The sequence below is a fragment of the Durio zibethinus genome, chromosome 2 (genome assembly GCF_047325235.1).
Source record: "Durio zibethinus cultivar Kanyao isolate XHJ-2024 chromosome 2, ASM4732523v1, whole genome shotgun sequence".
Lineage (NCBI taxonomy): Eukaryota > Viridiplantae > Streptophyta > Magnoliopsida > Malvales > Malvaceae > Durio > Durio zibethinus.
The window spans coordinates 38,834,720-38,862,533 of record NC_143163.1 but is presented as its reverse complement, the minus strand read 5'-3'; the positions used below and the strand labels follow the sequence as shown (position 1 = coordinate 38,862,533).

Below are 27,814 nucleotides of genomic sequence, written 5' to 3'. Positions count from 1 at the left end.
TATTTATGAACCAATTTATTTCTAAATAGTGAAACAAAAAAAAGGATTGAGATGAGTTTCTAAACCATATATAAGTTTTTGGCACTGAACCTATATCTTTTAAAACCAATCATACATCAAAGGAGCATCAAGAGTTAAGCTAATTGCTTATTGTAATTGGATTTCATTTTCTACAAATAAATAAATAAACAATGATATTGGATTCACTTCTTTTAATCGATAGTTATGTTGTTTTTCATGATAAAGAAATTTCAAATCTAAAAATGCATCATTCTTTAATTTTCGTAAAAAAAAAAGAAACATTTATGAAGCTTACGGTTATGAGGTTATGGCTATGTTTTTTATATTTTAATTAATACAACTTCACTTCAATGGCCAAAATATATATATATATATATAATTTCCCCTCTAAATTAGAAGGATTTTTTTTTTTTTTCATTTTTGCTAAACAGATATGTTATAAGAGAGAGAATTAAAATACGACTATAAATATATTTATTTATATTAAAGCAAATGCTTAAGTATCATACTTAATATTAATTTTATTATAACTCAAAAAAAAATCTCCAATATCTTTGTTAAATATATAAACAGATAAAAATTGAATTTTTTTTTTTTTATAAATTTTGATTTGAATCTTGCTAATAAGTTTTCTCATAAATTTTGATCTCAATTTTATTTTAGGATTGGAACATAAAACTTTTAAGATAAATTATAATGTTTTATGTATTATGTAGTACTATTACTTTTTAATATGAGATCATACCAAACTTTAGAGCACCGACATAACCAATATTTCGGTCTCACTAACACAACTTCATAGATAAAAATTACTACTATTTTATATTTATATATAACAATGCAATCATAAAATATTAATTTAATACTTCTTTGAATCCTAACCTGATTTTCTATATTATTGAATAAAATCCAATTAATTCATAGATCACCTCGACTTATATTTATTTATAAAATGAGAAAGAAAATTATAAAAAAAAAAATTCCGTTTGGTAGGTAGAAAGGCAATAGGGAAGAGCCGCCAATTCCATAAAAATTTATTCAAAATTTGAAAGAATTTGAATAAAAATTTAAAATTTATTAAATAAATTTAAATATAATTTTTAAATTTTAAATAGGATCTTAAAAAAAATTAAAACTTAAACTCAATTAGTTCGAATTCATATATATAAATTTTTTATTTATATATATATATATATATATAAATTAAATATAATCCTATTAAATTTAATTTAATCACATTTTTTTAATTTTCATAATATAAAATAAGTTTATTGGGTGAGTTTAATATTTATTTTTTAATTTAAATTAAATTTAAAACAAATTTAAAATTTAAAATTTTAAATCAAATTAAATTTAAATAAATATATAAATTATTAATATCAAATATGAACTCTGCACAAATTCAACTCATACATTAACACTTATACTTTATTGATATCAAAAATCAACTCTATTATTTTATTGCATCCACGTTCAAGAATTGGCCCTATCACGTTGAAATTTCTAGCTTGCAATGTTGCTTACATGATGTTAGAATGGTAGGTTTATATATATATATATATATATGAGATAAATAAGAAACAAATGATTCCAATGGAACTATAAATGGCAGTGCAATTTGTTATTTCCATCCCAAGTGAAAGAAAAACTAACGAAAAAACTACTCAAATTAGCTAATTAATACTAGCACTAGTATTTAAGACGAAGGCACTTGACTTTACTCTCAATTTTTCTTCCAAGTCCTAAAGTTATTTTGTTTAAATTTTAGTGCGAATATAAAGGTACAAAATCCATATCTGGAAAGTGGCTAGCCAGTATTATGATTGGTGGCATTCAAATGACTTATGTGTTCTTCACGTGAAAAGCCTCCAGATTTCATGTGCATTCTGGATATATTCAAACCGACAGCCATGTATCCATGAAACCATCACTCTCTTTTTTTCACTAAATTAAAAAAAAAAATTGATTTTATGATAATTAATTAATTTCCACTTTCTTCATCCTTTGGTAACAAGGGAAATTGCCTTATCATTTACATGCAATGCAATCAACAATAAGATATTTCATTTGGGTTTAATTTAATATTCGAAATTTATTTGTATTAATGTATTTGGAATTTTATTTTTAAAATATTTTTCACAAATATTAAACCTTAATCGAAAAAGAAAAAAAGTTTTTCTTTACAATTTGAATTAATTTTCGTGGACCAGCAAGTACTATGATATTAATTAACTTGAGATTAAGTGTTAAAAAAATAAAATTATGACTTCTATAGTATTAGAAATCAAGTATTGCTTTTTCATTTTATTAAAAAAAAAAATTTGTCCATAACATCTTCAACGATTAATGGGAAACAAATGGTGCTGTAGAGGCGGTAGAGCTATGGAAGATTAGAAGTGAAGCTCTGTGTACCAAATCATAATTTAGGAAACTCAAGGGCTTATTTTACAATTTTCTCCTTTTCTAATCTTGTAAGTTACAATAACCTGTTAAACGGAACCAATAGCCTTATCCGCTACTTTGCAAGAGTTCACCTGATTTCTGCGCCTCTGCTTGAAATCCTAAACTCAATCAAAACAAAGAATGGTTGCGACGTTGATTACGAGTGTAGCTCAATGCTTTCTCTCTGTTTCGCCCAAAACCTTAGCCAAACAAACTCGCGCAGCCATTCTTCTCAACAAACCAAACCCTCTTTCATTAAGGTTCCCTAAAGCTACGAGGTTAACTCCGCTTCCTCGGAGAAGACTGCTTCCACTTTGCTTCTTCAATGCTGGAAAAGACAATCCCAATGTCCAAGACAAGGTAAAATATTGGTTCCCAAATCTTTTTACTACTTGCCCGAAACTTGTAAAACTATAATTTTGCTTTTCTTGAATCCCAGGAAGAGCCTGAATTGGAGTGGCCAATACTCAAGCGATGGGAGGTTCCCTGGGAGTGGCAAACAGTTTCATTAACTTCACTTGCCTGTGGATTAGGGTGGGTTTCATTTTGGGTTATTATTTATAAATGGTTTGTCTGGCTTATTTGGTTGAGAATGAAATTGAAATTTCCCAGGCAGTTTTATTTTGACAGGATTGATAGAGACAGCAGCTATACCTTATCTAGGACTTCATATTGAAGAACTAAGTTTGGACGAGAAGGCTGAGATACTATTTGTGGATCAAAGGTATGCATCACTATCCTTATATGTTAGCATCATTGCATTGAAGTTCTAATTATAGATGGATCCAAAAATATTTTGAAATTAATAGTTACTGGAATCTCCAGTTTAATTTTGCCAAGTAGGCAACTGCTGATTATTTACATTGTGTTCTAAGTGCCAGTCTTTACTGGATTTTACAAATAAGCTATGCTGAAACTTAGATTCTCCTCATAGAACAAATGTGTAGAACTTACTTTATTAATTTTTACTTTTTCGGTTTCTGACTTTCTGTCACGTTGTAGGTACAGATTATATTGTATGCAGATTTTCTTTCAGTGGTTTTTGAGTATGAGCCCCTGGAATTACATTGTGGGGCTTATTTTTAAGGTAAAATTGGGTCTAATTCTTGTTTGTTATTGTTTTGGCAGCATTACAACTATAGTTGTACTTGGAGTTTTGTATGGTATAGCCAACACCTTTCAACCGCTTCCTGAAGACCTATTTCGTTATGGTATCCATCATGCAAAACCTCTTAATTGCTTTAATCCTTTATGCACCTAATCAAAATTTTGTGTTATTTAGTTAGGCCTCATTGAGAATTGGCATTCTCTCATTCTTTTAGTCTTTTAGGTTACATGTGCATTTACATGAAGGCTGATGTTTTTTGAATGTTTCGATGTTAAAATTGAAAATTTTATCTTGATGCAAATTGTAGATTTAAAAATGAAAAATCTAAAGCCAAACTTGACTGATAATGTCTGAATTCTGTATCCAGATTTTCAATCTGATATTGTGTTATACTCATTCAGATTTGAGGGATCCTTTCAATCTAAAGAAAGGATGGCTCCTGTGGGCAGTGATTGGTCTTGTTGCTGCTATTGTTGCTATTGCTTTAACAGGGCCTGCTATGTCCTTGTTTCGTGGTGAGGACACGCAAAGAGAGGTTAGAAATAATTTGGAACTATTTGTTATTAACAAACGATAATCAAGTGGACTCCAACTTGTGTTTGCTTTGATTTTTAAATTTCGGAGAATGAGCTAGCTGACCTTGCACTCTGTGGACTTTAAAGTGGTTACTATCTTGTTAGAGCTGCAATCACAGTTAACTTATGTGCTTTCTGGCATGTATGAATTCTTTCTTGACTTCTAGAGCTCTTTTTTCAGACTGATGCTCTAGTTCGCTTGCTTCCATTAATTGGATCCTCAAGTATCAGGTACTTACATAGGAGTTAAAATTGGTTAGAATGATATGTAGCTTATAAGTTCTGAGTATCATGCTTTTCGCTATAAGTGGAATTCAAGTTGAATTGATCATGTTGATATCTATTGTAGCACTGCTTGCTTGGTGGGCATTACAGGTGTTCTGGCTCCACTTCTTGAGGAGACACTGTTTCGAGGGTTTTTTATGACATCCCTGACAAAGTGGTACTTTTACTTATCTGTGTCTTAATAGATTATATGAAGCTCTTTTGGTTGTGTTGCCATAATGAAACATGTGAACATGGTCAACTATCCTAATTCTAACATTCTTTTTTTTTTTGTGTTGAGAATGGAAAAATTTTTGAAAACTTAAAGCATTTTCTTTGTCCAGAAAACTCGTATATCCTCACATTCAAAGATGCGATTCACCCTGTAAAACAAATTGCTGATACAGAAATCAGTTATTAGAAAATAGATGATAACGGGAAATATAATTAGGGGTAGCTAGTGGAAGCACAGGAAGTGATTTTATGATGAATTCATGACTGAACATATATATCAAAAACAGGGGGTTATTTGCTGAACAAATAGATTGCCTGGCACATTTTATGACATAAACTGCATCTTGTTAAGAATTGCTGTACTAATATATAAGAATAGTATAACAGGTATGCAACCAAAAGGGATGAAACATAGATGAATACAATAGAAATGAATGCATTGAATAAGACTCTGAAGTTGCAGCCTTTGCAAATCCGGAAAGTAAATAGAACTATGATATTATTTTATTATTCACGAAGAGAAATGGCTTCAGTAATAGGCATAATATGGCCCCAATTTGTGGCTCTATAAAGGCCAGGGGAACTCGGGAAAAAGGTGTATTGAGAAAGTGAGAAAGAAATGTCAATTACCAAAGGGTAGATGTGGCCATTTAAAGGATTTGTAGAATTAAATCTAAATAGTCTGAAAAAAGGGCTTCATTAAGCATATCAGAGTTGTTAATTTCAAGATAATGAGCTGTCTATACGTTAATTTTCTAAGTGCTATTCATTCTTTAGTTCCCCTTTTTCTTTGTAAACACTGTTCTATCTTTTTTCTTCTTGCTTGAAAGTTTTGTTTATAAAATGATATTTTTGAATTGGTTTATTGCATTGGAGACTTAGTATTTAAGCTTGTTATAGATTCTCATTTAATTCACAAGTTGGTTTAACGTTTTCCCAAATTCTGTGTTCAGGGTTCCTACACCAGTTTCTGTAATTATCAGTGCCGCTGTATTTGCACTTGCACATCTCACTCCTGGAGAGTTTCCCCAGCTATTTGTGCTAGGTAATATATGACACTGTAAACTACTAGGTGGAGGATTTGTTAAAAACAATTATCATTTGAGTTAACCCTTTACAATCACATTCAAACATCACAATCCATAAAGATATATCTGAATATCAAATTATGTAGATTTTTCAGTGGACATCACATATCTAGTTGAAACTGACAGACTTCACGGTCTATGTAGGGACTGCTTTGGGATTTTCATATGCTCAAACTCGCAATCTGGTGACTCCTATCACAATCCACGCTTTCTGGAACTCTGGAGTGATTTTGCTTCTTACGTTTCTTCAGGTAACCACGGATTATAAATTGCTTGGTGACCTTGATTTTGACTTGGTATCCTTGAATGCCGCAGGCAAATGTAGATTCACGAAACTAATTTATCTCCTGGTTTTGTGCGTGTGCAGTTGCAAGGGTATGATATCAAGGAATTGTTACAGGCAACCTGATTAAGTTCAGAAGTTTCCTTCCTGTTGATCTGATGAGTTTTTCTACCTGCTGATGGCATGGATAATGGAGCTTTCTGCCGGTTTGCTTGTTATATGGCAGTCTGTATACTTCAAAATTTGATTTTTAGCGTCAGTGTAATAAATCAGCCAAAGCGGCACAAGTTGAAATCATATGCATGTGTAAAGTTGATCAGTTAACTTGCAAGCAAAAGAATAGTATGAGCTTAGATTCTTCAGCAGAACTGCACGCATTTTAGAACCGTAGAGAATTGTCTAACTTTGACAAAGACGAGCTTATGGAGCCTATAAAATGCAGGTTAATTTGCTCAGACAAGCTCAGACATTGCATCAAGAAATTGAATGATGGTGATTTGGACCCTTAACATTAGTGCGATACAAACTTCCATCTTTGAGCAAAACTCGTAATTTTTTTATAGAACCGTAAGGTGAAGATCAATAATTTGCTTACATTCACAGCAACATCTGACTAAGATGTCTTAGAAACCAAGATAAGCCATTTCGTTAGGACAAGATACAGCTCACGTGCTACCTACTTTGATCTTTGGAATGCTTTCATGTAATAATAGATCATTTATCTTTATCCCTATTTCTTCTTCAACTACTCATTTTAGTTTGTTTCTACCATTCTGTTTTTCGGATTTTTAACAATCTCAAGGACAAGTCGATGGGAGATTTGAAATGGGCCAAAACAATGATAAACTAACATGACTTCAAAGATAAGGGCGAAAGCAAGGTAATAGTAGAACTGCCTAGTTGAATAACGAATATTGCAAAGTCAAGGCTTGGGATTGGATTCTTCTTCAATGGAAAAATGGGCTCCAAGAAGATTGATAAATGAACTTCATAAAGAGAAAAGAAAACCCATTTAGATTGGATTTGGATTTGATGAACAAGAAAAGCAATTGGATTTGAATTGTTTTTTTTAACAAAAGTGGGCTTTCCACTTACACGATTGTAATTAAGTGGGGTTAATGTTTCACGTAGAAAGAGGCATAGAAGCCTGGGTTTGAAGAGTTTGACTCAATTTTTTAAAAAATAAGTTATGGTTGGGATGCAAGCCCTAGGTCAAGGAACAGACAAAATGGGTTCCAACCGAGGGCTAGATATGGGGTGTTTCACTGAATTTGGAGTCCCGAGTTTGGCATTTTACTCAGTGAACTCAACCCCATTAAATTCTTGGTACTAAACTTGTCAGCCAATTAGTAGACAATTTTTTACAAAGTTCTTAAGTACGAGAAAATTGGATTCCAAGCTCGGATTCTACAGGCAAACTTGATTTTAGTTTTCACTTAATCGCCATTACCAAAAAGCAACAATATTGAGGAATTCTATAGTGCTTGGTTTTCCAAAGCCCGCACGATCAAAGGAGATTTGAGTAATTAAAATTGACTTTTGCCCCTCAAAACATATAGACTTCATTCAGCTTGTATATTTATTTAACATAAACCATGCATGTAAATTGTATTGTATTAGAGATAATAATGATGCAGTATGTCTATCAGCTAAAACAATGTTCATTTGGTTCTACAATAATCCTCGTATCTTCTTTTCCAAGGAAGTTCGAGGGTCTGGATTCAAGTTTTGCTTAGTCGCTAAATCAATACATTAAATCTTTTATTCTCAAGTAATTGAAAAAAAAAATGTGACATTCTTATTGATATGTGCTATCATGTATACAACGTACCTTGTTTTTTCATTAAAAAATTACAAGGCTTATGCCTATAGGCTTGATGAACCGCTAAATCTAATCAAGTAGAAAGCCTTGATGAGAAGGCACAAGGTAATTTTTCATCTAAGACATAATTTTCTTTTTCTTTTTTGATTACCCTTTAGAAATTATCTGCTTTTTTTAAAAGATTTATTAGAATATTCCGAATACATATTAAAATGGTATATCCAAGCTGCTCACAAATCTTAAAATTAAGTATGATCACAGAATAATAAAGGTAAATTGTTAAAAGCCTTTGGTCTTAATTTGCCCTACAGCTATAGGATCCAGAAAGTCAAATGCTTTGGGTTTTAGGGGTTTGAATTTTCTAACTCTGAAAGATAGGTGAGCTTTTCACAAAATTGGTCAACAGAGATGCACCCTTTAGTTTATGTTCCTAGTTAGGGGAAGTGGTCCCAACTAATTTCAGCATTTAACTTGATTAATTTTATATATACAAAATACTAAATCTGACAAAGTCAGTGGAATAGAAGCTCTGGGAATGGAATAGAAACTGAATTTTCGGATTCTGAGAAAAACTGAATATCATTAGATTAATCTTAAACACTGGCATAGGAATTTGACAGCACTTGAATATATATATTTATATATTTCAGCTTTGTGTATCGGGAGTTGGTTCGGGTCCATGTTTCCTTATAATAATTCAAACCAAAGACCATTAAAATATCTGTCATTTTGGGATTTCTTTTGTCTTGACTTGAAATTGAAAGGATAGGCAGGAAATATCATGGGATTTTGCACTGAAAATTGCAAGTTTTTAGTGATGTTATCATCCCCAGATGTTGCTGATTTTGTAGCTTCCTTGAGATTCTTCCATTTGGATTAAACAAACCCTTGAATTGGTTAAAGTACAAGTAAGAGTCTCTCGTGCAAAATCCATTTTCTTGACTTGGGTTTAATTTCTTGGTAGTTGTTCTTATTTTCATTTTAAGAAGAAGCCTTCGCCATTCGGTTCATTGGCGAGCCAACGCGATCCTCGCAAAACACACCACACTCCTTTTAAAAGTCACCAGAAAAGGTGGCTGATCCTTCGGGGGCAGACCCCTTCTCAGGAAGCATATATTGGGTTCAAATTAAGTGAGACTTAACTCTCAACTTGGTGTCTTTGAGTTCAATATCTTTTTTAAAGTTTGCTTGTTTCTTAGGGTTTGCTTCATTGTCAAGCTGTTCTTGTGTCAGGAAGTTTCTTGCTCTTCAGTTTTCCTCTAGGGTTTTTAACATAGTTCCTCAGAAACTTTTCATCTATTGCTTTTGGATTCAACTTTCAGTCTGAAGAAAGAAAAAAAAAGGAATAAAGAAAGAAAAGGAAAGCTTGGATCTCTTTCCATATAAAGGGAAGTAGTGAAAAGAATGGATGAGAGAAGTGATACTGATAAAATGGAAGAAATCTTGCTTCCAGGATTCAGGTTTCATCCAACTGATGAAGAGCTTGTTGGGTTTTATCTCAAAAGAAAGATTCAACAACGGCCTCTCTCAATAGAGTTGATTAAGCAACTTGACATCTATAAATATGATCCATGGGATCTTCCAAGTAAGTTAATCCTATATATATACATGCATATGTTTTAGTTTTTGATTAAAACTCTTTCGTAAAATGGAAACTAACAGTTATTGTTTGTTTTTCTATGAAGAGCTGGCGACCACGGGAGAGAAAGAGTGGTATTTCTACTGTCCTAGGGACAGAAAATACAGAAATAGTGCAAGGCCTAATCGAGTAACTGGAGCAGGATTTTGGAAAGCCACAGGAACTGACCGCCCCATATATTCCTTGGAAGGCACTAAGTGCATTGGCTTGAAGAAATCTCTTGTTTTCTACAAAGGTAGAGCAGCCAAAGGGGTGAAAACTGACTGGATGATGCATGAGTTTAGGTTACCTTCTCTCACTGACTCCGCACCACCAAAGAGATTCTTGGACAAAAGCCTTCCTGCCAATGTAAAGAATCTAAACAGAAACCACTTCTTTCAAACACTTCTGGCGTCCTTTACAACTGTAATTTATCATCTTTCTTTGAAAACTTGCAGGATTCTTGGGCGATATGCAGGATATTCAAGAAAACCAGCTCCACAGCTCAAAGAGCTCTTTCTCACTCGTGGGTTTCTCCAATACCTGAAACATCATCAATGTATGATATGCCTAGTAGAGGTTCAAACAGTTCTCAACTTTCTTCTAAAAACATACCCCTGACAGCAAAAACCAGTTCATCACCAGTCCAGTTTAACCATAAAGCTGACCTACTACAGACATCTACTGCTGCATTTTCTCCTTTAGACTTTGTTTCTTACAAGCCCATCACCCAGATGGCTGCAGAGAAGCCTCCTCAACTTCCCATGTCTACCATGTCTAATGGAGACCTAACTAGCCTTATTTTTGCACCTCTTGATCGAATCTCATCACCTGCAAAATCCGCAGTTGATGTTACTTCTATGTTGCTAAACATGTCATCTTCCATGCTTGGAAATTACAGTAAGGCCTCTGATAGTGTACATTTTGGTGGCGGATCACAATATCATTGCAATGGCTTCTCAGGGACATTGCTCCCTGAGATGCAAGGGAACATGATCAATAATGGAGATCATGAAAATTTCCTATTTAAAAGCCTGAATGTGACCCATGTTGATGATCAGTGGGATGCTGTTCGATCCATTGGATTTCCCTTCAGTTTGCCTTTGCCTATGAGTATGGGAGATGCTTGGAAGCCAAGCATGCCTTGGGATTCTTCAAGTCCTAGTGAGATGTCAACAAGTTTTTCCTCGACCAAGTGTTATACTTGATGTAATTGATAAACTGTGAAAAACATTTCCCAGTTTAGAAATTAGGCAGCAAGTTCTTGTTAGGAAAAATATGCTGTTTTTTTTTATTAACATGTAGAATCCTTTTCTAGGCATATTAAATGATTTCATTATTTTGAGAAAGGAAATTTTATATATATAATAATACCAATATTTTTATATATATTTACTTGACCATTAAATTTCAGCTTGATTAGTTATATTTCATTAGATATGTCAAATAGTAGTGATTAGACAAATTGTGAAGCTTACAATTCCATAAGTGGGATTTGAGTAATAAGATCAATGATTTTGTCACATTAAGTATTTCATGTAATTAAAATAAATATAATGAAGCAAATAATGCTATTTTTCTTTATAAATATTGGCATGAACCTTGATTAAATAAATCAAAATGTCCCTTAAAAAACTTATAAACTCAATTTCTCTTCCTATAGTATTTGTACCAAAATTTTCTGTTTCTAATAACAAATTGGTATTAAGAAAAGTACTTAAAATTAGGTCCTTACGAGATTAGTTATGAATTATTAATTTTTTATTTGAAGCTGATAAAATTTAAATTCTGATCACTTAAACTAAAATTTTAGTAGTCGACCAATAAATCACATAACTATTGGCTTGGCTTTATGAATTACACATTAATAGTATCATTTCACTTATATTTTTGTTTTGGACCTATATATTAATCTCAAATGTGTGTGTATTGGTTCTCCTTTATGTTGATAAACGAATGCCAAACTGGTAATGTTGACCATTAAAATACCATTTGCCTTTTATTATTAGCCCATGAGGTTAAAACATGGGAAAATCCCAAATCATTTACGGATACACCTGCCAATTGCCATGCATGAATTTATCAAATTAATCTCAATAAAAATATCAGTCAGCTGAGCCAACATAAATTTGTTACATTCAGGCCTGTGGCCTGTGGCTGTCTTCTCAGTTCCATTTGGCCCAAACTTTAAATGTCTAGCTGTAGGCCCATGCATTTAGAAGAAACAAATTCATGTGGCATAATTTTATTTATTAACATAAATTTCTACATTTATATCAGGGACCCAAGATTATAATCTACAAATATATATACATATCGCCTTTCTTCTGAAATGGTGATGTATATACATCTTATAACGCATAAGAACAAGGCCACAGCATATGTCATATTGAGGCAATCATACAACTAGTTTAATAATGATAACAAAAACCACTAATCTGCGAATACATTGAGCATCCAATTCAATAGGAAATTGCAGAGAACGGTAGACAAGTGAACGAACAAAAACAAAATTTTAACATAAGTTGATTTGTCGACAAAGAGAAAGAAGTAGAACACGATTCAAAACAGCCAAGGTAAAGCATAAATCCAGTTCTTGATCACCTCAAACAACTATTCCAAGATTCACTATCATCTTAATTGAAATTCTAGCTCTTGGATGATTGCTTTTCCTTTGCCTTCTGAATCTTCAGGACCTTCTTCACAATCTTTTGCTCTTCCACCAAAAAGGCACGAATGATCCTGGAATCAGACACAATCAAGAACCCAAGTCTTAAACTACTGCATGAGACCAAATACAAATGAGAAAGAACAGAGATGTCTTAAGTGTTAATGTACAAACCTTTCCCTCACAGCACTTCCAGACAAAACTCCACCATAAGCACGGTTCACAGTCCTACGGTTTCTTGGCAATCTAGACCTCTTATACTCAGCAGGCCTCAAATGAGGAATCTACAAAATATTGCCCAAATTTAACCTCAAATGAGAATACAATACTCAAACTAAAATACCCAATTTTTTTTCAATATACCCACGTTGTATTTCAATTGAAAAGCCATTAAACACTGATATATAAAAGGAAATTATCAACAAATAAAAGATCCCACTGATCAAGATCAATGAAATGCAGTAGACATACCCCTTGAATTCTCTTGCCAGTAACAGGGCATTTGGGCCCGCTGGCTCTCTTCTTTGTGGTCTGATAAACAAGCTTCCCTCCTACACCAACAAGAAACGAAAAATCACCACCATGCGGGTGCACCATCAATCATACACCGCCGTTCCATGGAATACAAAAGAACCAAAATCCATTAACGGATCTGGGTTGGAGAGAGATGGAAGTAGTTACCAGGAGTTTTGACGACGCGGTGCTGGTTGGATTTGGTGGCGTAGCTGTGACGCGTGCGGTAAGTGAGCCGCTGAACCATCTTGAAGCCGCTCTGGTTTCGGTCTTTCTTGGTCCTAGGGTTTTTGTGGCGTTTCACTCCCAAGGGTTTTTTAAGGTTATATGTTACACTGCAGGGTCTTTTTTATGCCCTAGATCATAGGGCTAAAATGAGATCATGACTTTTGGTCAAAACAGGTTGACTTTACTGGGCTTGTTGTCTAGGCTTAACTTTTCCAGCCCAAATATTAATCCAAAAATATTTCATGAATTTGAACTCATTGGATTTGGAAGTTTTTATCCAATTTTAAGTTCGAAGGTAAAAAGATTTTTGTGTGACATTTTTTATCAAAATAAAAGCCTTATTAATTAATATTAAATTTTTGGTGACAGACTTATCTTTTATTTTTAAAAAATCGTAACTTAAGATAGAAAAATAAATTGTAAATATTAAAATTTAAATCTCAAATATTATCGTCTCTTAAAAAATAATTATTTAAATAAATTAAGTTAAATATTGATTTCATATTATCATTTTCTATGAAATCTCAAAGAAATTTTCACATGTAAAAAAGTTCAACTAGAAATTTTATTTCTTTATTATGCGTAATGTGACAATAATTAAATCACTTTCTTTTTTTTTAATAAAACAATTTAATTCCCAATTCCCCATCCACAAATAGCGTCAAATGTTAGACCATGACATTTCTCATAATATAAATGAAATTTTGAGTTCCATCGTCAAGCATATGGTTGATTGTACATAATATTGTTGGCAAAGAAAAAGAAAATTTTCTGTATCAAAATGCCAATGTCTTTGTATTGCTTTGCTTATATCTGTCATACATATATTTACAACCGATAAAAAGTATAGTGGTGGCAGTGGTCACCATTGCTAACATGGGAACAGTGTAAATGAGGGCTCTATCTCTATCTTCCTACTGCAAAAGTTAATCCTTTGTAATTTCTCATGACACCAAACTAACTGATCTGTGGTTATCCTCAACATGTTTAATACTCTTGAAACCAATTTCAGTTCAACTTGAGCGATGAACAGTGCATGATCTAATAGATTTCCCCGGTGTTGCCTTTGGTACTTCTTTATTATGCAGTTTGTGCTTCTCTGAATTTCCTTAAGCCTTTTCTCCTTCTGCAATATGGAATTGAAAATTAAGAACATGGTTATTTCAAAGATTTGAATTGCGAAAAACACGAACAATTGTATTCAAACAGGTTTAGGAAGCAAACCTTTTGAAGATCCGTTCTAACATCCATCAAAAGTTCCAAGTCAATAGGGTCGTGTGGAGCAACCTGCGCTTGCTGGGGAGTCTTGGAGGTCGCATTCGCTTCATCTTTATCAGCACGGAGGAATTCCCAAAATACTTGCATCGATTCCTCGATGATATCTGTTAACATTTCACTTGACATGGCATCCTCCATATATTTTGAGCAATCATCTGCAAGGCCATTATATTGTGCTTTGCTTAAGCAATTTTCAAGGATTAGAAACATGTTGGAGAATGTAAAGGTAATGTGTCTAAACTATATACCCTTAATAACTGGAACTTGGAGAAGATGCCGAAGTGCACATCTGTTCTTGACATAGTTTTCAACTCTTGGTCTGGCTTGAAAGGGTTCATCCTCTAAAAATCTTTGCACAAGCACTTGAAAATGTTGAAATTCCCCAGCAACTTGGTTATACTGATGAATACCATGGCTGTCACATTCCAACAACATTTTTACTTTGCCATATTGCCAATGTAGCATTTCCCAGGAAAGGCATACTTGTCCAACATAGACTGTCTCAAAGTCCTTGAGCAAATCTCTAATCAACTTCGTTGCTGGATCAGCTTCAACCTTCCGTTGTTTGAACGGCCATAAATTCTGTGAGAGAAGTGACTTAATTGCTGGTGCTGAAGATTTTCCAAATGTACTGCTTAGTCGAACTGGGATGTCTTTTAGTTGAAGTAAACCTAAATATAAACATAAGATCACCAAAAAAGAAAAAGAAAAGTCAATATAGTAACCTCATTTCTCGTTCATTGAACAAGGGATTTATGACACTTTAGAACCATAAAGAGACATGGAAGTGGGGTAATAGCAATCTTCCATTGATATGAATGAGTTGATAGACATTAAGATGCATTTGGACCATAACTCCATTAAGAGACATGGAAGTGGGGTAATAACAATCTTCTATTGATATGAATGTGTTGGTAGACATCCGGGGAAGGGGTAAAGGTAGGTCAGATGGCATTAAAAAAAAGTACCACCTGATATGGACTTCCACCTGATAATGGCAACAGGGATTTGAGGAATGCCAAAGAAATTGGATGCACATTTTTTAGACAAATAATGATGGGAATAAAGAGGGATAAAGACCCACCAAGCAATTGAATTCTTTTAAAAGATCTCTTTGTGAAAGGGGAAAGAAAAAAAATCTTCCACAGGTTAATAAAATGAAAAGCCAGATGGAATCTTCTGTTATTTACATAGAAATATTGGAAAATATAAAAAAAAGAAACTGAATTTCCTAAGATTGTATGAGACAACATGGACCCAACATTATTTGATTAACGTCCTACAATGATTGCTATAGTAAAAAAAAAAAAATGACAACCATAGAAAACAAGGCCCTCATTGACTAGTGTGCCAAGTCATTAGATTCAATGGTTCAATTTCAATCAATTCTTCTTCTAAAATTGATACTAATTTTTTTCCTTTCAACATTAGCAGAGAATTATGAACTATTTGTTTAACTTACAAAAACAAAAAAAAAGGTTCCATTGGTGACTTACTGATTGCATGCATGGTCTGGGAATTCAAGATGTCCAGTTTCCTCATTTTATCAGAGTAGCTCTTGTATACCTTTTGAATTTCAGCAATATGATCTTTGTGATCATGTTTTTCATCAATATGCAGTGGCCCCAGTTCTTCCACTATCTTTGGAGACTCAGATTCTTCCAAAATAGTTGGAAGTCCCCCAGTTCTTGCCATTTTCAGTTCCATTCTCAGCCGCTCTATTAAACCATAATGCTCTGAATCATCTTCTTGCTCCTCATAACTTGAGATGAACTCCTCTTGCAACGTTGGTTCTTTGATTTTGTCTGGGGAAACCACTGACTCTGTCTCTTTATGATTGAAATCTTCATCACCATCTTTATCTTCAGTTCTTAAATCTTCTCCAGAATGTGTTTCTCCCATTACACACAATTTTTCAGACTGCGGTTCCAATTCTATAAATTCATCATCGGAATCACTGATTAGACCTCTTATGATTGCTGCTTCCGGATCTGAGACACTTGTATTGCGTTCATGAATTTCTTGCTCCATGTTTTCCACCTTTAGCCCATCCGTCAGCTGATAACTTTCAGGTCTCAAGTCAAGCCTATTGGCCAAAACTTCGTAAGTAATTGACTCAACTTCAACCTTGCTTCTTGGGCGAAACTTCTCCCCATCTTCATCCGATTCCTCTTTTTCCTGATGCCATTTTTCTAAACAAATGTCAATTACTGGACTCCCAAAAAAGTCCCCAAGTTTCTCTTCAACATGATCATTACCTTCCATGTCACATGCGTGTTTCTCTAAAATCTTTTCAGTAATGCAATTCTCAACAGATTCCTTTGCCTTTTCTTCGAATATATCTTCTGCTTCAATCTCCTGCTTTGGTTTCTCCGAAAACTTTTCAACAATGGAATTCTCAACAGAGTCCTCTGCTTCGATAGCCAGTTCTGGTTTCTCAAAACTGCTTTCAACGGTTGAACTCCCAACAGAGTCGTCTGCTTTGTCCTCAACAGCAACGTTTGCTTCAACTGAATGTCCTTCTTTGATTTGTTTCTCGAAACTCTTTTCAAAGAAAAACCTCAGAACAGATTCCTCTGTTTTATTCTCAAAACCAGCTTTCCTTTTCTGCGAATTCTTTTCAGCTATGAAACTTTCAATAGAGTCCTCTGCTTTCTCTTCAACAGGCTTCTCTGTTTTCCTTCCATTGACAACGGTTTCTTCCACAGAGTTCTCCAAAACCTTTTCACCTATAAAACTCTCCACAGGATCCTCCGCTTTCTTTTCAATAACATCCTCGACTTCAACCTCAAATTTCCCAATATCACCATCGGCAGAGTCCCTTGAAACAAGAATTCTACCATTGCAATTGGCATAGTCATTTGAACCCATACAAAACGCATGCACAGTATAGCTCTCAATTTTTGGTTCTTTGACGAATCCACTAATACCTTTCCTGTACAAAAACTCATACTTGCTTGAGTTTGCCACCAAGCCAGAATTCTCTGCTTCTCTATTTCCTTGATCACTGCTCTCACTTTCTTTCAACTCATCAAAGTTTGAATCCAAACAAGCCCCAGAGTCATTCACCTCAAGGTATCTGTTGGTAGGAAACCTGCAAAAGACCCAAACAAACAAAAAAAAGCATTAACCCAATACCTTAAACCCTAAGGAAATCAAGAACCAATATGAAAACAGAGTGCTATACCTGAAGAAGTACCCAATTATTGATATAAAAACACAAATAATGAACTTGGAGAGAAAACCCCAGATAGAATCAACAACTGGAAACATGATTCTATACAAAAACCCATGCATAAAACCAAAAAGAAAATAGAGATGGGTTTTTTTCAACATGATAAATCTGTTGGTACCCATTGATTTCAATCAACCTCTCTCATTTCTCAATCTTAAGCAAAGCTAATAAATTCTCTCCCCGTCAAAGAGAAAGTGGGACTGCCACTTGTTAGAAAGTGAAATCTTTGGAGTCAAATTGATCGATGAAAGGCGAGATTTATGGGGACGAGATTTAAAGAAAAGAGAGAAAAAGCTACGTGTCAATGGGAAGTATTATTTCCTTACTGTTAAGGAAAACTCATAAAAAGAAGAGCTTTGATTACGATGAAGATTTATAAGCTTTTAAATAACAGCTGAAGAGTTTCTGTTTCAGTTTCTTGGAATATTCTAAAGAGGGGACTGACACGTTCCAAGCTAAGACTCAAACTCAAATTGTCGTTACTGTCAAAGAGGGAAGGAAACTCCTTTTTCTTCGTTTGAGTGGAACTGTGAAAGGGTCTTTTGTCGAATTACTTAACTAAGAATTAGTCTTTCGTGGGACTTGGTCGGTGTTTGGAGTTGAGAGTTTTCTGGTTTTTGTTTGGTTTTTCTTGTTTAAACATTGAACCAAACGTCCCTACTCCTTTTATTTTATTTTATTTTTCTTTTTTTGTCTTTTTGAAATATATATATACCTAACCGACAATGTGAGACTAAAAATGAAATAAAATGGAAAGCCAAGTCAAAAGGAGATAAAAAAAAACGTATCAGATCTGTCCTAAAGAAAAAAAAAAAATTAAGAGAACACCATAATAATATTTTGGATTGCATTTTAACACTCACGACAATCAAATATATGAGAAGAAAAAAAGTATTAAAAAAAATAGCAAAAGACACTGAGAAAAATAAACATAGATTATAAAATATTGAATGAATTTTTTCTTAGAAAAAATAGTAAATCAATTCAAATTTGGGAATAAAAAATTGAATCCCAATTTGTGCAGGTTATATTGAGTTCAAGATCAACATTATTATTAAGTTTTTTTTTTTTTTTTTTGAGGAATTTTTGCTGTAAACTTTTCCTTTTCCTTTGTTGGCCCATGGAATTACAATAAAAGAATTACTATATGCTTTTGTAATTGGCAGCGCTTGCCTTTCTCCTAATTTTTTGTTTTTCCAATTTTGTCCTAACCTTTACAAGTTAAAACCTTTCATTATTAATTGCCCAACAAGAATAAAACCTGTCACTGTTATACATGTTGGTGATAACTGACAACAAAAATTAAATAACTATAATAAACCAAAGTTTATTAAATGATAATTTTTCATTGTCATATGACAATGTAGGTAACCTAAATTATATTATTTTTTCTTTTTTTCTTTTTAATAATACAATAACACGTTATTACCCGTTATGCACGTCTACGAATATTTCATATCAAGTTTCAATTAAATATTAGTTTAGATAGTATTCATATTCAATAAATTTTCAAAAATTATAAATTTGAGATAACAATTGTAATAAATAATAAATAAGTTGATATTTGTTATTATTCGATCCGTTTATAATTAATTTAAATAATTATAAATAAATAATTAATGAATTCAGATAAAAATTTTATTATTCGTGACGGATTCAAAGATAATATAAATAATGATATCTGAATATCTAATATTTGAATTCGTTTAAATTTTAGTGAATAGTAATGGATATTCGAATTCATATTTAAATTTATTTTCGTTTATATATGTAAAATATATAAAATTTTATATTTGTAAAAGGTTTCAAATTTTAAAAAATAATTTTTATTTATTATTAATTAAAAGTGAATTTAAATTTTATTTATTTTATATTTTAATAAAAATTTTAATAAATTTATATATTTAAATTAATAATATTTATTTAAATAAATTCAAATATTATAAATATTAAATAAGTTCGAATATAAATATTTCAAGAACGATAAATATTTGCTCATTTGTCCATAGTTTGAGATGATTTCTTAATCATGAAGATTTCCCTAGGATTCTCAAATAAGGTGTAAAATTCTCAAATTCACTCAATTGAATCATGGTAGTGGATGTGTACTAAGGCCACTTTGGGTCATTTCTTGTTTGGAAATTCAACCACCAAATTATTCATAGGCAATGGGAAAACCTTGAAAACCAAAATTAACGCAAATTACTATTCTTGGGAAGGCGATTCCCATCATGTGTGTGCTATAGAAACGGGTTTAACCAAAGAGAGTGGGGATTAAACATCAAGCAGCCAAAGCCATCCAATCAAGAATCAGCACATTCTTAGCTGATAGGTATAATTCTGTGAATTCAGAAGGATTTATTCTTTTCCTAACTCATGCTTCATTTGAACGATCGGAAAACTTTTTTTTTTTCAAATCATCACGTCGTTTTATGTGAAACATCATTAGCAACAACTAAGCAAAATAACAAAAATTTATCATTCGTCTTTTGGTGACGAAGATGCCATACCTTTTATAAATTGAAAAAAAAAAAAGATTTTTCTCATGTCAGTTTCCCCATAATTTTTAATTTCTTCTTCTCCTTGTTTTATAATCTTTCTTTGATTTTTAGCCTTTGAATCATAGCTATTTCCACATATTCGATTTTCATTTTTCATAAAAACTTACAATTCAAACTTCTTGAATAGAGAAATATTTTTGTATTTTGCTCTTTTTTTTTTCATCAAAAAAGGGTGTCGCTTTAATTCTCTTATCAATATTCTTGGAAGCTTAAATTTGGCCCCAAGCTCCATTATCAACATAGCTAATACGCCACAAACTCTCTTCTCCATCTCTTTCAATGGACAAATTAGGCTCACAAACTTAAGCCATGATTAGACCAAAAACCCTTTTGGCTCTAGTCGGCAACATTATTCGAAATTAGTCATTGTTCCATCCGATGCCGCCTTTAATTTTTCAACTTACAATGGACGGATAAGGCCGGTGTTGCTTGTCATTTTCTTAACAAACATAAAAAAAAAAAAAAAAGTCGAGAATTCAATTTAATTTTTAATATTTATAAAAAGTTCAAGAATTAATAATCTTAACTTTTACTTGAATATATTTTTATTATTAAACAATTTTAAATACGTAATTTTTCACATATTAAGAAAAAAGTTTTTTTTTTTTGTTTCAATCGAATTAACCCTTGTGGTATTTTCGTTTCTTTTAATTAAAAAAATTATTTATATTTTCTAAGCAAATATCCAAACATGATAGATATAATGCAATACATGACGATTAATTTGTGTTATTAATCTTTCAATTGCTCATAATGCAAAATCAATTAGGTTTCATCATCAAATGACACAAGTCAACGACTGAATAAAATTCTTGTTGACCACTGACGAGTGTGTCAAATGACTCAAATCGCAGCCCCCCGTGCGCGGTAAATTGGAAAGCAAATGCTAATTTTGCTGCAATTGGATTCGTCATAGTGTACTCTCTGTTTTTTGCACCAGAAATCGTGTTCCTTTTCGATTCTTAAGTCCACTAGTTCACACTTCACATTTCCTAGCCGCAATGAAAACGAATATTTCTCGAAAGGAATAATGGTTCACTTGAAATTAGAGTGATAATTTTTAAGATAAAATCGAATTTGATTTAATTTTTTTAGATAATATATAAAATTATAAATTTTTAAAATTTAATTTAAATTTAATTTGAATTTTTATATGATTCAACTCAAATTGAATTCTCTTAATTTAATTCAATTAAATGATTTTTTTAATTTAATTTTTTTGTTTATATATATAATTTTTAATATATTTAAATAGATTAAGGTATAAATTAATTATTTTTATTTTATAAAATTTAAATTATATATAAAAATTAAAAAAATATAAAATTTAATTTGATTTGATTTTTTTAATTTTTTATGATTGAATTTAGAATTCGATTTTAATATAATATATATTTAATATCTAAATTTAATTTAAATTAAATAAAAAATTTATCTTAATCTAATATATATAAATATATTTAATATTTAAATTCAATTTAAACCGAATAAAAAAATTTAACTCAAATCAAACAAAATATTACCATTTTAAATTAATTTTTATTTATTTATTTATTTTTTTGCCGATCCTATATGTAATCATGCCGCGGGATTTCTGCCGCGTTGTAATGTTGTTTTTTGTTGACATTTATGCATTGGATTATTATTCTGTATCGGACAGAATTACAAAGTGTTCATTTAATTAAGTAATTTATTAATTTTTATAAATATATTTTTATGAGACACTTGTTAATCCATTTTAAAATTTCATGACCAAATGTATAATATTTTTTCTTATATTGGTGAAAAGTTGATTTTATCTATACTTTCACATATTTATTTTTGCAAAGTTTTAAAGAGGCAACTTATTCTAATGATTTTTGAGTCAATAATTTTCTGATAAGAATCCTTTTATAAATGATTATAAGTTAATGTGAATAACCTATTAATAACATTAAGTAAAAAATTTCATTACAATCAAATAATTTCATATATATCATAAATTACAATATCTATAAAATTAGACTAAATTTCCTATTGAAAAATTCCAATTTAAAAACCCATTAATAATCACTTGTTGTAAAAATTAAGTAATTGGGCCTAAGCAAATCTTCATTTGTTTAAGTTGGGCCAAACAATTCTTAAATTGGGGCTAATTGATTGAGAAAATGTTTATTACCAAATGAAAGGAAATCCATTAACGGCCTAAAGAAAAGAGGATGGAAATCCGAAATTGGCTTCGTTTTCTTTGACCCGTAAACATGATTCCCAAAGCTTCACTCAACAAATCAAAACCCGACTCACCCAAACGCCCAAACCCTTCAGCTTCTCACTCACTCATCAAAGACTCACCGCGGAATCCCCATTTCTCCTCTGACCTTCTCCATTCCTCTCCCTTCCCACTTGCTTCTTCAACTTCCATTGCACCCTTTGCTTTTTCTGGCTATACCCATATAAATAGAACCACCTCAGGAAACATCATCTCAAACGGAAAAAGCCCCAAAACCGACGAACTCAAGTCCTCAGCCCCCTTTTGACGACTCCCAACAGCACTTACGAGTCTCGCCATAGCTTGCTGTTTTGAAAAGAAAAAGTTTTGACTATTGTTGTTACCGCTTTCCAGTAGCCGTGCTTGATGCAGCTTAAACAAAAGAATGTAGAAGGAAGAAAAACGTTCAAGCAGTTTCAGGATCAGAGGTGAGGTAAAAATAATTCAGTTCAATAGTGTATTAAAATAATATCAGTTTTCTTTGTTTGCCCAATTTTCGTTGAACTATGATTTTTTTTCTAAGCTGGTTATGTATTGGGTTCACAGAAAAAAGCTTTCTTTTGAAAGTCTCAATGTGGTATTATGTAAAAGAGAACCATTGATTGTAAATAGTTTCTATGGAGCACCTTAAATATGTTTGGTAATGTTACAGTTTGGTGAAAATTGGTTCCATCTGGTCCGGTACTAAAAAGGGTTATGAGAATAGATGCATGTTATGTCATTTTTTTACCTTTGATGCTTGTTCAGCGGGTTGTATGTTTGTGTTCACTGTTCAGGACTGCTTAGCGGTAAGTTGTGAGCTAAGACAAGCTTGCTCTAATATCCCCTGCGAGTTGTCAAAAATTCATTGTCGGCCAAGCAACAGATGGAGCAGGATTGCTCCCAATGGACGTGCAACATGTGTGGGAACGTTGGAATGGCTGATGGATCGGATGGCTACTACTACTGCTTGAGGTGTGGGTCTCAGGCTGATGACGTCATTGATACGGGTGTTGCTGATGAGGATTTTGTTGAAAAGGGTTCCCAGGGTGGTGCCCTTTACTTGGCCAGCCACACGCGCCATGCTCGCCAATCTGTTACACCAGCCCAACCAATCTCACAATTTGACCCCCAATCTCAGCAATTTTGGTCTAATTTGACCCAAGAACGCAGGGGTCATGATGATAACCAAAATGGAACGGGAGAGGGTGCTGGTTTGGATGGTGTGGGGCCCACAGGAACAAGTGATTTTGGGTCATACTCTGTGTGTGCATATAGTTATGAAGATTATTACCAGGAGGTTAGGAACAGATATGTGATGGGGTTGCAGATGATGATAGAAGCTCAATGTGAATCTCTAGTGGCGAAGTTTAATGTGAAACCTTTGATTTGTGGGATAGCTGGATCCATTTGGTTGAGGTTTGTGGCTAGCACCAGGGTTTTTGATGAAAGTTGGGCTGATGAGGTTATTCATCAGTCTGAGATTCAAAAATCAGGTATTGGCTGCATCCATTTTTTAACCTTTTCTTTTATTTACCTTTTTCTTGCAGAATTATGAGTAGATAAAAGTTGATGATGGTCCTTGTTAGTGTCAATAAGTTACTATGTGGGTGTGGTGATATTGGTGCTTTAGTTATTCCTACTATCCTGCCAAAAAAAAAAAAAAAAGAAGGATTTTTGTATTCCGTGTGTTTATTTTTCATAGCTATTTGATTGCATACAACATATCAATGTTGCTCTTAATGGTTCAGAAGGGAGTCTTTTTCGCTTTGCTATGGTTAAAGATGATTTGTGATATTCTGTTTCTTTCCATCTTAACATTGTTGTCATTTTTTCCTCAAGTTAAGTGGGACAAAAAGAGTAAAAACTTGCTGTTCAGTTTCAGCTGTGGCCAAAAATACAAATATTTAAATAAAAATATCTCAGTGTTGGTGAAAATCATTGTCCAGAATTTGGTTGGTGCTTTAGTTTCATGGCAATTTAAAAACTTTCATATTATTCAAATTTTTGGTAGTGAGTAAGAAAAATTATTAATATCAAAGGTGGTTTAGCTATATAGCTGGAGAAAGTGAAAATGTCTTATTCCTTACTGTTTACGTGCAAGTTTTAGTGTTTTTTATGTTGTTTTTTCTCTCCCCCCTTTCTTTTATGTTGTTACTTACTAATAATTATATCATTTTGTTGACCACAATGTGTATTTTTCCGTTGCAATTAGGAGAAGCTGAGGAATTTAAGCCACGTGCTCATTATAGGGCAGAACCTCACAACATACACGGTCAGAGAGCGGTAATTATATGGCATAAGTATTTAAGAAAAAATATTCCATTATCTTGTTCTTTAGCTATTTCTTTTCTAGGATGTCATGTTGCAAGGGAAGCAGTTTTGCCAACAGACATAATTAAGTGGTCAATTGAAGGGGAACTTACCTATTTTGATGCTTTTGTTGAAATTGAGAAACGCATTGGACAGTCTTTGCCTCCCTTTCCTTTAACTCTTAGAAGCATGTTTAGGCCTTCGCATGCTGTTCCTGCTCAAAAGTTGGAATCACTGGCTGCTACAATTGCACAGTGCATAGGCTTGAATTTACCCCCAGTAAATTTCTATGGAATTTCTTCTAGATATCTAAAGGAATTGTCTCTTCCAGTGGAGAAGATTCTGTTGTATGTATGCCACATACATGAGTGGGTGATGCTTCCAGAATTACAGTTGTCAACAAATAATTATGGACTTCCTACTCGTGTCTATGTGATGTCAATACTGGTTGTAGTAATACGGATGTTATATAACATAAATGGACTTGGGGTGTGGGAAAGGAGTTTGTCTAATCATAATCTCCCTAGTAAATCTAATGAAGCTCTGAGTGAGGAACCTGTTAGTAGTCCCAAAGCGAGCGACATTGCTGAAAATGGCTCTCGTTCTCCTCATAGTGTGGATGATATGGGTACTAGTTCTACTAGAAACCCATTACATGATCATAAATCCGAGTTTGATGCTGCGGAGCTTTTGTGCAACCTTGAAGCAAGATACAATGAGATTGATAATGCATATGCGGGTGTTAAAGGTATGATACTGGCACTGACTCCCTGGATTATGAATTGCAGCTATCTTAACCTTTTCGGGATTTCATTTCTTGTGAGCCCTGCCCTCCTCCCTTCCCTTTCCCTTTGTCCTTTGAATTGACTTGCCTTTTTACCATGGTTGACAGATCTTTCTAAAACCATGCCAACATATCTACAATTCTGTCAAGATGTGATATTTGCTGGATCAGAGCTGCCTGTGGACTTTTATCACGATGAGAAACGTTTAATTGACAAGTTTTGGGATTATTATCAGAAAGAAAAGGTAACTTATAAGCTATGGCATAATTTTATTAAATTTCTTTAAGTTAATCCAGGGGGATTCATTACGCGTAATATGATCTGTTAACTCACCTTTTACTTGGAATTCTTTTTTTAATATAATTTATGACCTTGCCATTAATTTGGAATTCTTTCGTTGCATTTGGCCGAAATTTATTTGCATGTATTATATGTTACGTTGCAAGTTGAAAGAAGTAGGCTGAAAGTATTGTTAAATGGGTTTTCCGCACTTTGAAGCAGAGGTTGGAGTCTGGCTTCTAGTGTGTGCAATTTTTAAACAAAATACAAGTATGTATTTAGAAACAGCTGCTATTTGGGATCTCTTTAGTAGCTGCTGAACTTCCTTTTAAATCATAGATATCTTGAGTTTTAATGAGAACCAATCTTTTCTTTTGGCTGAAGAAAATGGATATTTTTCTGTTTGCATTAAGAATGTATATTTGATAAAATATTTTCTCATTTCCCTTTACGCCTTTCTGCTTTTTGAATTATATGGTTGTGGTGTTGCATTTGCTGTCACACATGAGGCTTATTCGGGCCTTTCTTACATGGTTCTTATCTCTTTTTTTTCCCCATCACATCTGGAAGAACTTGCTGGTCATATCCTTGGCTGATCTTGATGTATGCCAAGTTAGCAAATAACAAATAATTCTCTCTATATTCCGATTATCATTACCTATGTTGATTGCAGGGTTCTGAGCCAGCAGAAGATGTGGGAGAGCGATATAAGAGTGCCAAAGCAACCATGTGTAAAATGAACAAAATGGTCAGAGATAATGAGCATCATAGTAGTCCCTCACACGATGGAAGGATTTCGCATGAAGATTTTTCTTTGCAGAGACACTCGGATATCGACCATTCTTCTCTGACTTCAGAGGAACATGAAAATTCAGAATCCAGTGACAAAGTTGCAGCTGAGACTTCCAAACAAAGAGCCATTAGACTGATGAAAAAGAACATGGAAGAGAATAGGTTCTATTATATTCCTCCAAGGGTGAGGCTCAAGAGATTGGATTACCTTCACTACACAAGGAAGAAAGATGAAGGCGTCATGACTTACGTCTCTCATGCTGATTACTATATCCTACTTCGTTCTTGTGCCAGGGTTGCCGAGGTTGACATGCGGATTATGCATGTCGGAGTGTTGAGTATGGAGAGGAGATTAGCTTGGTTGGAAAGAAGAATCGATCACTGCTTGCATTTAACTCCTCCTCCTGTTACATGTAAATTTTGTTCAAGTGAACCAGAGCAAGCTACAGATGATCCTACAATAGGACTTTCAAATCTAAATTTATAAACTCTCCATTTTCCATTTCGGATTCCTTTCAAGCATTTCTTTCCTTATTTTTTAAGGGGTTCTCAATGCGAAAATTTAAAGATTCAATCATAAAATGAAATCTCACTGTGGGAGAGTGTTCGCTATGCATCCAAACCCTTTGTCAAGTTACTATTTCACAGAAGCTTGAAGATTTTCCATTTTATTTTGTCGTAGAAGAAAATTTATGGTAATTCCTCCATGCTCAAGAGTAAAGCTTTGTATCAACCACTTTGACCAGAGATTCATCAGTATATATACATTATCAGAACTTTTGACATCTTCAAGGAACCCGAACTTTACTAACATTCAAGTCAGTAATTTGCCCCAATAGGCAATAGGTCCCCATTGAACAACCATATTTATATCAGGATCCATGTCCTTGTGGACCTGACATGCAGAGACCAAAATATTTGGACCAAACGTTGAGTTGGTGTTTTGAGGTCGATGTAAAGCCAGTGACAATGATACCGTACCTCCACGTACTTTCTTTATTAAGAAAAATTATGATTTTTTTATTTAAATTTAAGCATAGAGACGGTGGATCAATTAAAGCGTTAATTAATTAATTTATTTATTATAAAGCTACAACTAATAATATAAGCAAGTTCGCTTTGCTGCTTATGATTAGGCACTCGCGGCAACAAAGCTACAAATGGAAAGGTGGCAATGTTCAAAGTAGGAGCATTTTATTTCACCTAACCTTTTGAATAATCAAACCCTGCTTGCCTTCAAAGATTAGATAAGAAGGGGGTAACATACAAAAATAGATATTTTCAAAGCTAGATTATACTATATATTTAGCAAATCAGACACTACATTAATATTGACAACAAAGTTTTAAACAAATATAAAGGGAAAATGACAAATATATAAAGAAAAAAAAGGTGAAAATTAAAAGATTTGGGGTTTAATTCAGTCAAGGTGCACCAAACCCAAAGTAGAGGCAAAGCCATTATCTTTGAATAATACAAA

At 33.1% G+C, this 27,814-nt stretch overlaps 5 protein-coding genes across 6 annotated transcripts; 3 read left to right on the top strand and 2 right to left on the bottom strand.

Annotated features, from left to right (window-relative positions):
• Window positions 1-2,359: 2,359 nt before the first annotated feature.
• LOC111318348 (CAAX amino terminal protease family protein) lies at window positions 2,360-6,377 on the top strand. Its single transcript, XM_022921145.2, has 10 exons — window positions 2,360-2,823; window positions 2,903-2,997; window positions 3,080-3,187; window positions 3,592-3,674; window positions 3,973-4,106; window positions 4,328-4,377; window positions 4,496-4,588; window positions 5,598-5,689; window positions 5,877-5,983; window positions 6,100-6,377. Exons 1-10 carry the CDS (start codon window positions 2,605-2,607, stop codon window positions 6,139-6,141), a joined length of 1,023 nt encoding a protein of 340 aa, XP_022776880.1. The 5' UTR covers window positions 2,360-2,604; the 3' UTR covers window positions 6,142-6,377.
• Window positions 6,378-9,195: 2,818 nt separating this feature from the next.
• LOC111317612 (protein FEZ-like) lies at window positions 9,196-10,736 on the top strand. Its single transcript, XM_022920050.2, has 3 exons — window positions 9,196-9,422; window positions 9,523-9,824; window positions 9,914-10,736. The coding sequence occupies exons 1-3, from the start codon at window positions 9,242-9,244 to the stop codon at window positions 10,661-10,663; spliced, it is 1,233 nt and encodes a 410-aa protein (XP_022775785.2). The 5' UTR covers window positions 9,196-9,241; the 3' UTR covers window positions 10,664-10,736.
• A 1,108-nt stretch (window positions 10,737-11,844) lies between these two features.
• Window positions 11,845-12,965, bottom strand: LOC111317611 (large ribosomal subunit protein eL34). The gene is made up of 4 exons (XM_022920049.2): window positions 12,805-12,965; window positions 12,595-12,674; window positions 12,298-12,407; window positions 11,845-12,197 (listed from the first exon to the last, which is right to left on the bottom strand). Exons 1-4 carry the CDS (start codon window positions 12,881-12,883, stop codon window positions 12,104-12,106), a joined length of 363 nt encoding a protein of 120 aa, XP_022775784.1. The 5' UTR covers window positions 12,884-12,965; the 3' UTR covers window positions 11,845-12,103.
• Window positions 12,966-13,520: 555 nt separating this feature from the next.
• LOC111318346 (uncharacterized) lies at window positions 13,521-17,735 on the bottom strand. The gene is made up of 5 exons (XM_022921143.2): window positions 17,330-17,735; window positions 15,639-17,236; window positions 14,391-14,813; window positions 14,089-14,297; window positions 13,521-13,990 (listed from the first exon to the last, which is right to left on the bottom strand). Exons 1-5 carry the CDS (start codon window positions 17,497-17,499, stop codon window positions 13,736-13,738), a joined length of 2,655 nt encoding a protein of 884 aa, XP_022776878.2. The 5' UTR covers window positions 17,500-17,735; the 3' UTR covers window positions 13,521-13,735.
• A 4,389-nt stretch (window positions 17,736-22,124) lies between these two features.
• Window positions 22,125-26,839, top strand: MEE12 (maternal effect embryo arrest 12). 2 transcript variants are annotated; one of them, XM_022921141.2, is made up of 5 exons: window positions 22,125-22,614; window positions 22,963-23,661; window positions 24,381-25,226; window positions 25,371-25,507; window positions 26,216-26,839. In XM_022921141.2, exons 2-5 carry the CDS (start codon window positions 23,052-23,054, stop codon window positions 26,819-26,821), a joined length of 2,199 nt encoding a protein of 732 aa, XP_022776876.2. In that variant the 5' UTR covers window positions 22,125-22,614; window positions 22,963-23,051; the 3' UTR covers window positions 26,822-26,839. The 2 variants fall into 2 exon arrangements, with proteins under 2 accessions (XP_022776876.2, XP_022776874.2); XM_022921139.2 differs by having other exon boundaries at window positions 22,168-22,619.
• Window positions 26,840-27,814: the final 975 nt, after the last annotated feature.

Excerpts from the sequence above, each read along its gene's own strand:
- LOC111318346 (XM_022921143.2), bottom strand. The coding sequence starts at position 17,499 with ATGGGTACCAACAGATTTATCATGTTGAAAAAAACCCATCTCTATTTT. Across the intron at positions 14,814-15,638 it reads CCAGACCATGCATGCAATCA|GTTTACTTCAACTAAAAGAC; the intron begins GTAAGTCACCAA and ends GTTTATATTTAG. Across the intron at positions 13,991-14,088 it reads TTAGAACGGATCTTCAAAAG|AAGGAGAAAAGGCTTAAGGA; the intron begins GTTTGCTTCCTA and ends TCCATATTGCAG.
- LOC111317612 (XM_022920050.2), top strand. The coding sequence starts at position 9,242 with ATGGATGAGAGAAGTGATACTGATAAAATGGAAGAAATCTTGCTTCCA. Across the intron at positions 9,423-9,522 it reads TGATCCATGGGATCTTCCAA|AGCTGGCGACCACGGGAGAG; the intron begins GTAAGTTAATCC and ends TTTTCTATGAAG. Across the intron at positions 9,825-9,913 it reads ACAAAAGCCTTCCTGCCAAT|GATTCTTGGGCGATATGCAG; the intron begins GTAAAGAATCTA and ends GAAAACTTGCAG.
- LOC111317611 (XM_022920049.2), bottom strand. The coding sequence starts at position 12,883 with ATGGTTCAGCGGCTCACTTACCGCACGCGTCACAGCTACGCCACCAAA. Across the intron at positions 12,675-12,804 it reads CCGCGTCGTCAAAACTCCTG|GAGGGAAGCTTGTTTATCAG; the intron begins GTAACTACTTCC and ends TTGTTGGTGTAG. Across the intron at positions 12,408-12,594 it reads CTGGCAAGAGAATTCAAGGG|ATTCCTCATTTGAGGCCTGC; the intron begins GTATGTCTACTG and ends AATATTTTGTAG.
- MEE12 (XM_022921141.2), top strand. The coding sequence starts at position 23,052 with ATGGAGCAGGATTGCTCCCAATGGACGTGCAACATGTGTGGGAACGTT. Across the intron at positions 23,662-24,380 it reads GTCTGAGATTCAAAAATCAG|GAGAAGCTGAGGAATTTAAG; the intron begins GTATTGGCTGCA and ends CGTTGCAATTAG. Across the intron at positions 25,508-26,215 it reads ATTATTATCAGAAAGAAAAG|GGTTCTGAGCCAGCAGAAGA; the intron begins GTAACTTATAAG and ends TGTTGATTGCAG.
- LOC111318348 (XM_022921145.2), top strand. The coding sequence starts at position 2,605 with ATGGTTGCGACGTTGATTACGAGTGTAGCTCAATGCTTTCTCTCTGTT. Across the intron at positions 4,107-4,327 it reads GTGAGGACACGCAAAGAGAG|ACTGATGCTCTAGTTCGCTT; the intron begins GTTAGAAATAAT and ends CTCTTTTTTCAG. Across the intron at positions 4,589-5,597 it reads ATGACATCCCTGACAAAGTG|GGTTCCTACACCAGTTTCTG; the intron begins GTACTTTTACTT and ends TTCTGTGTTCAG.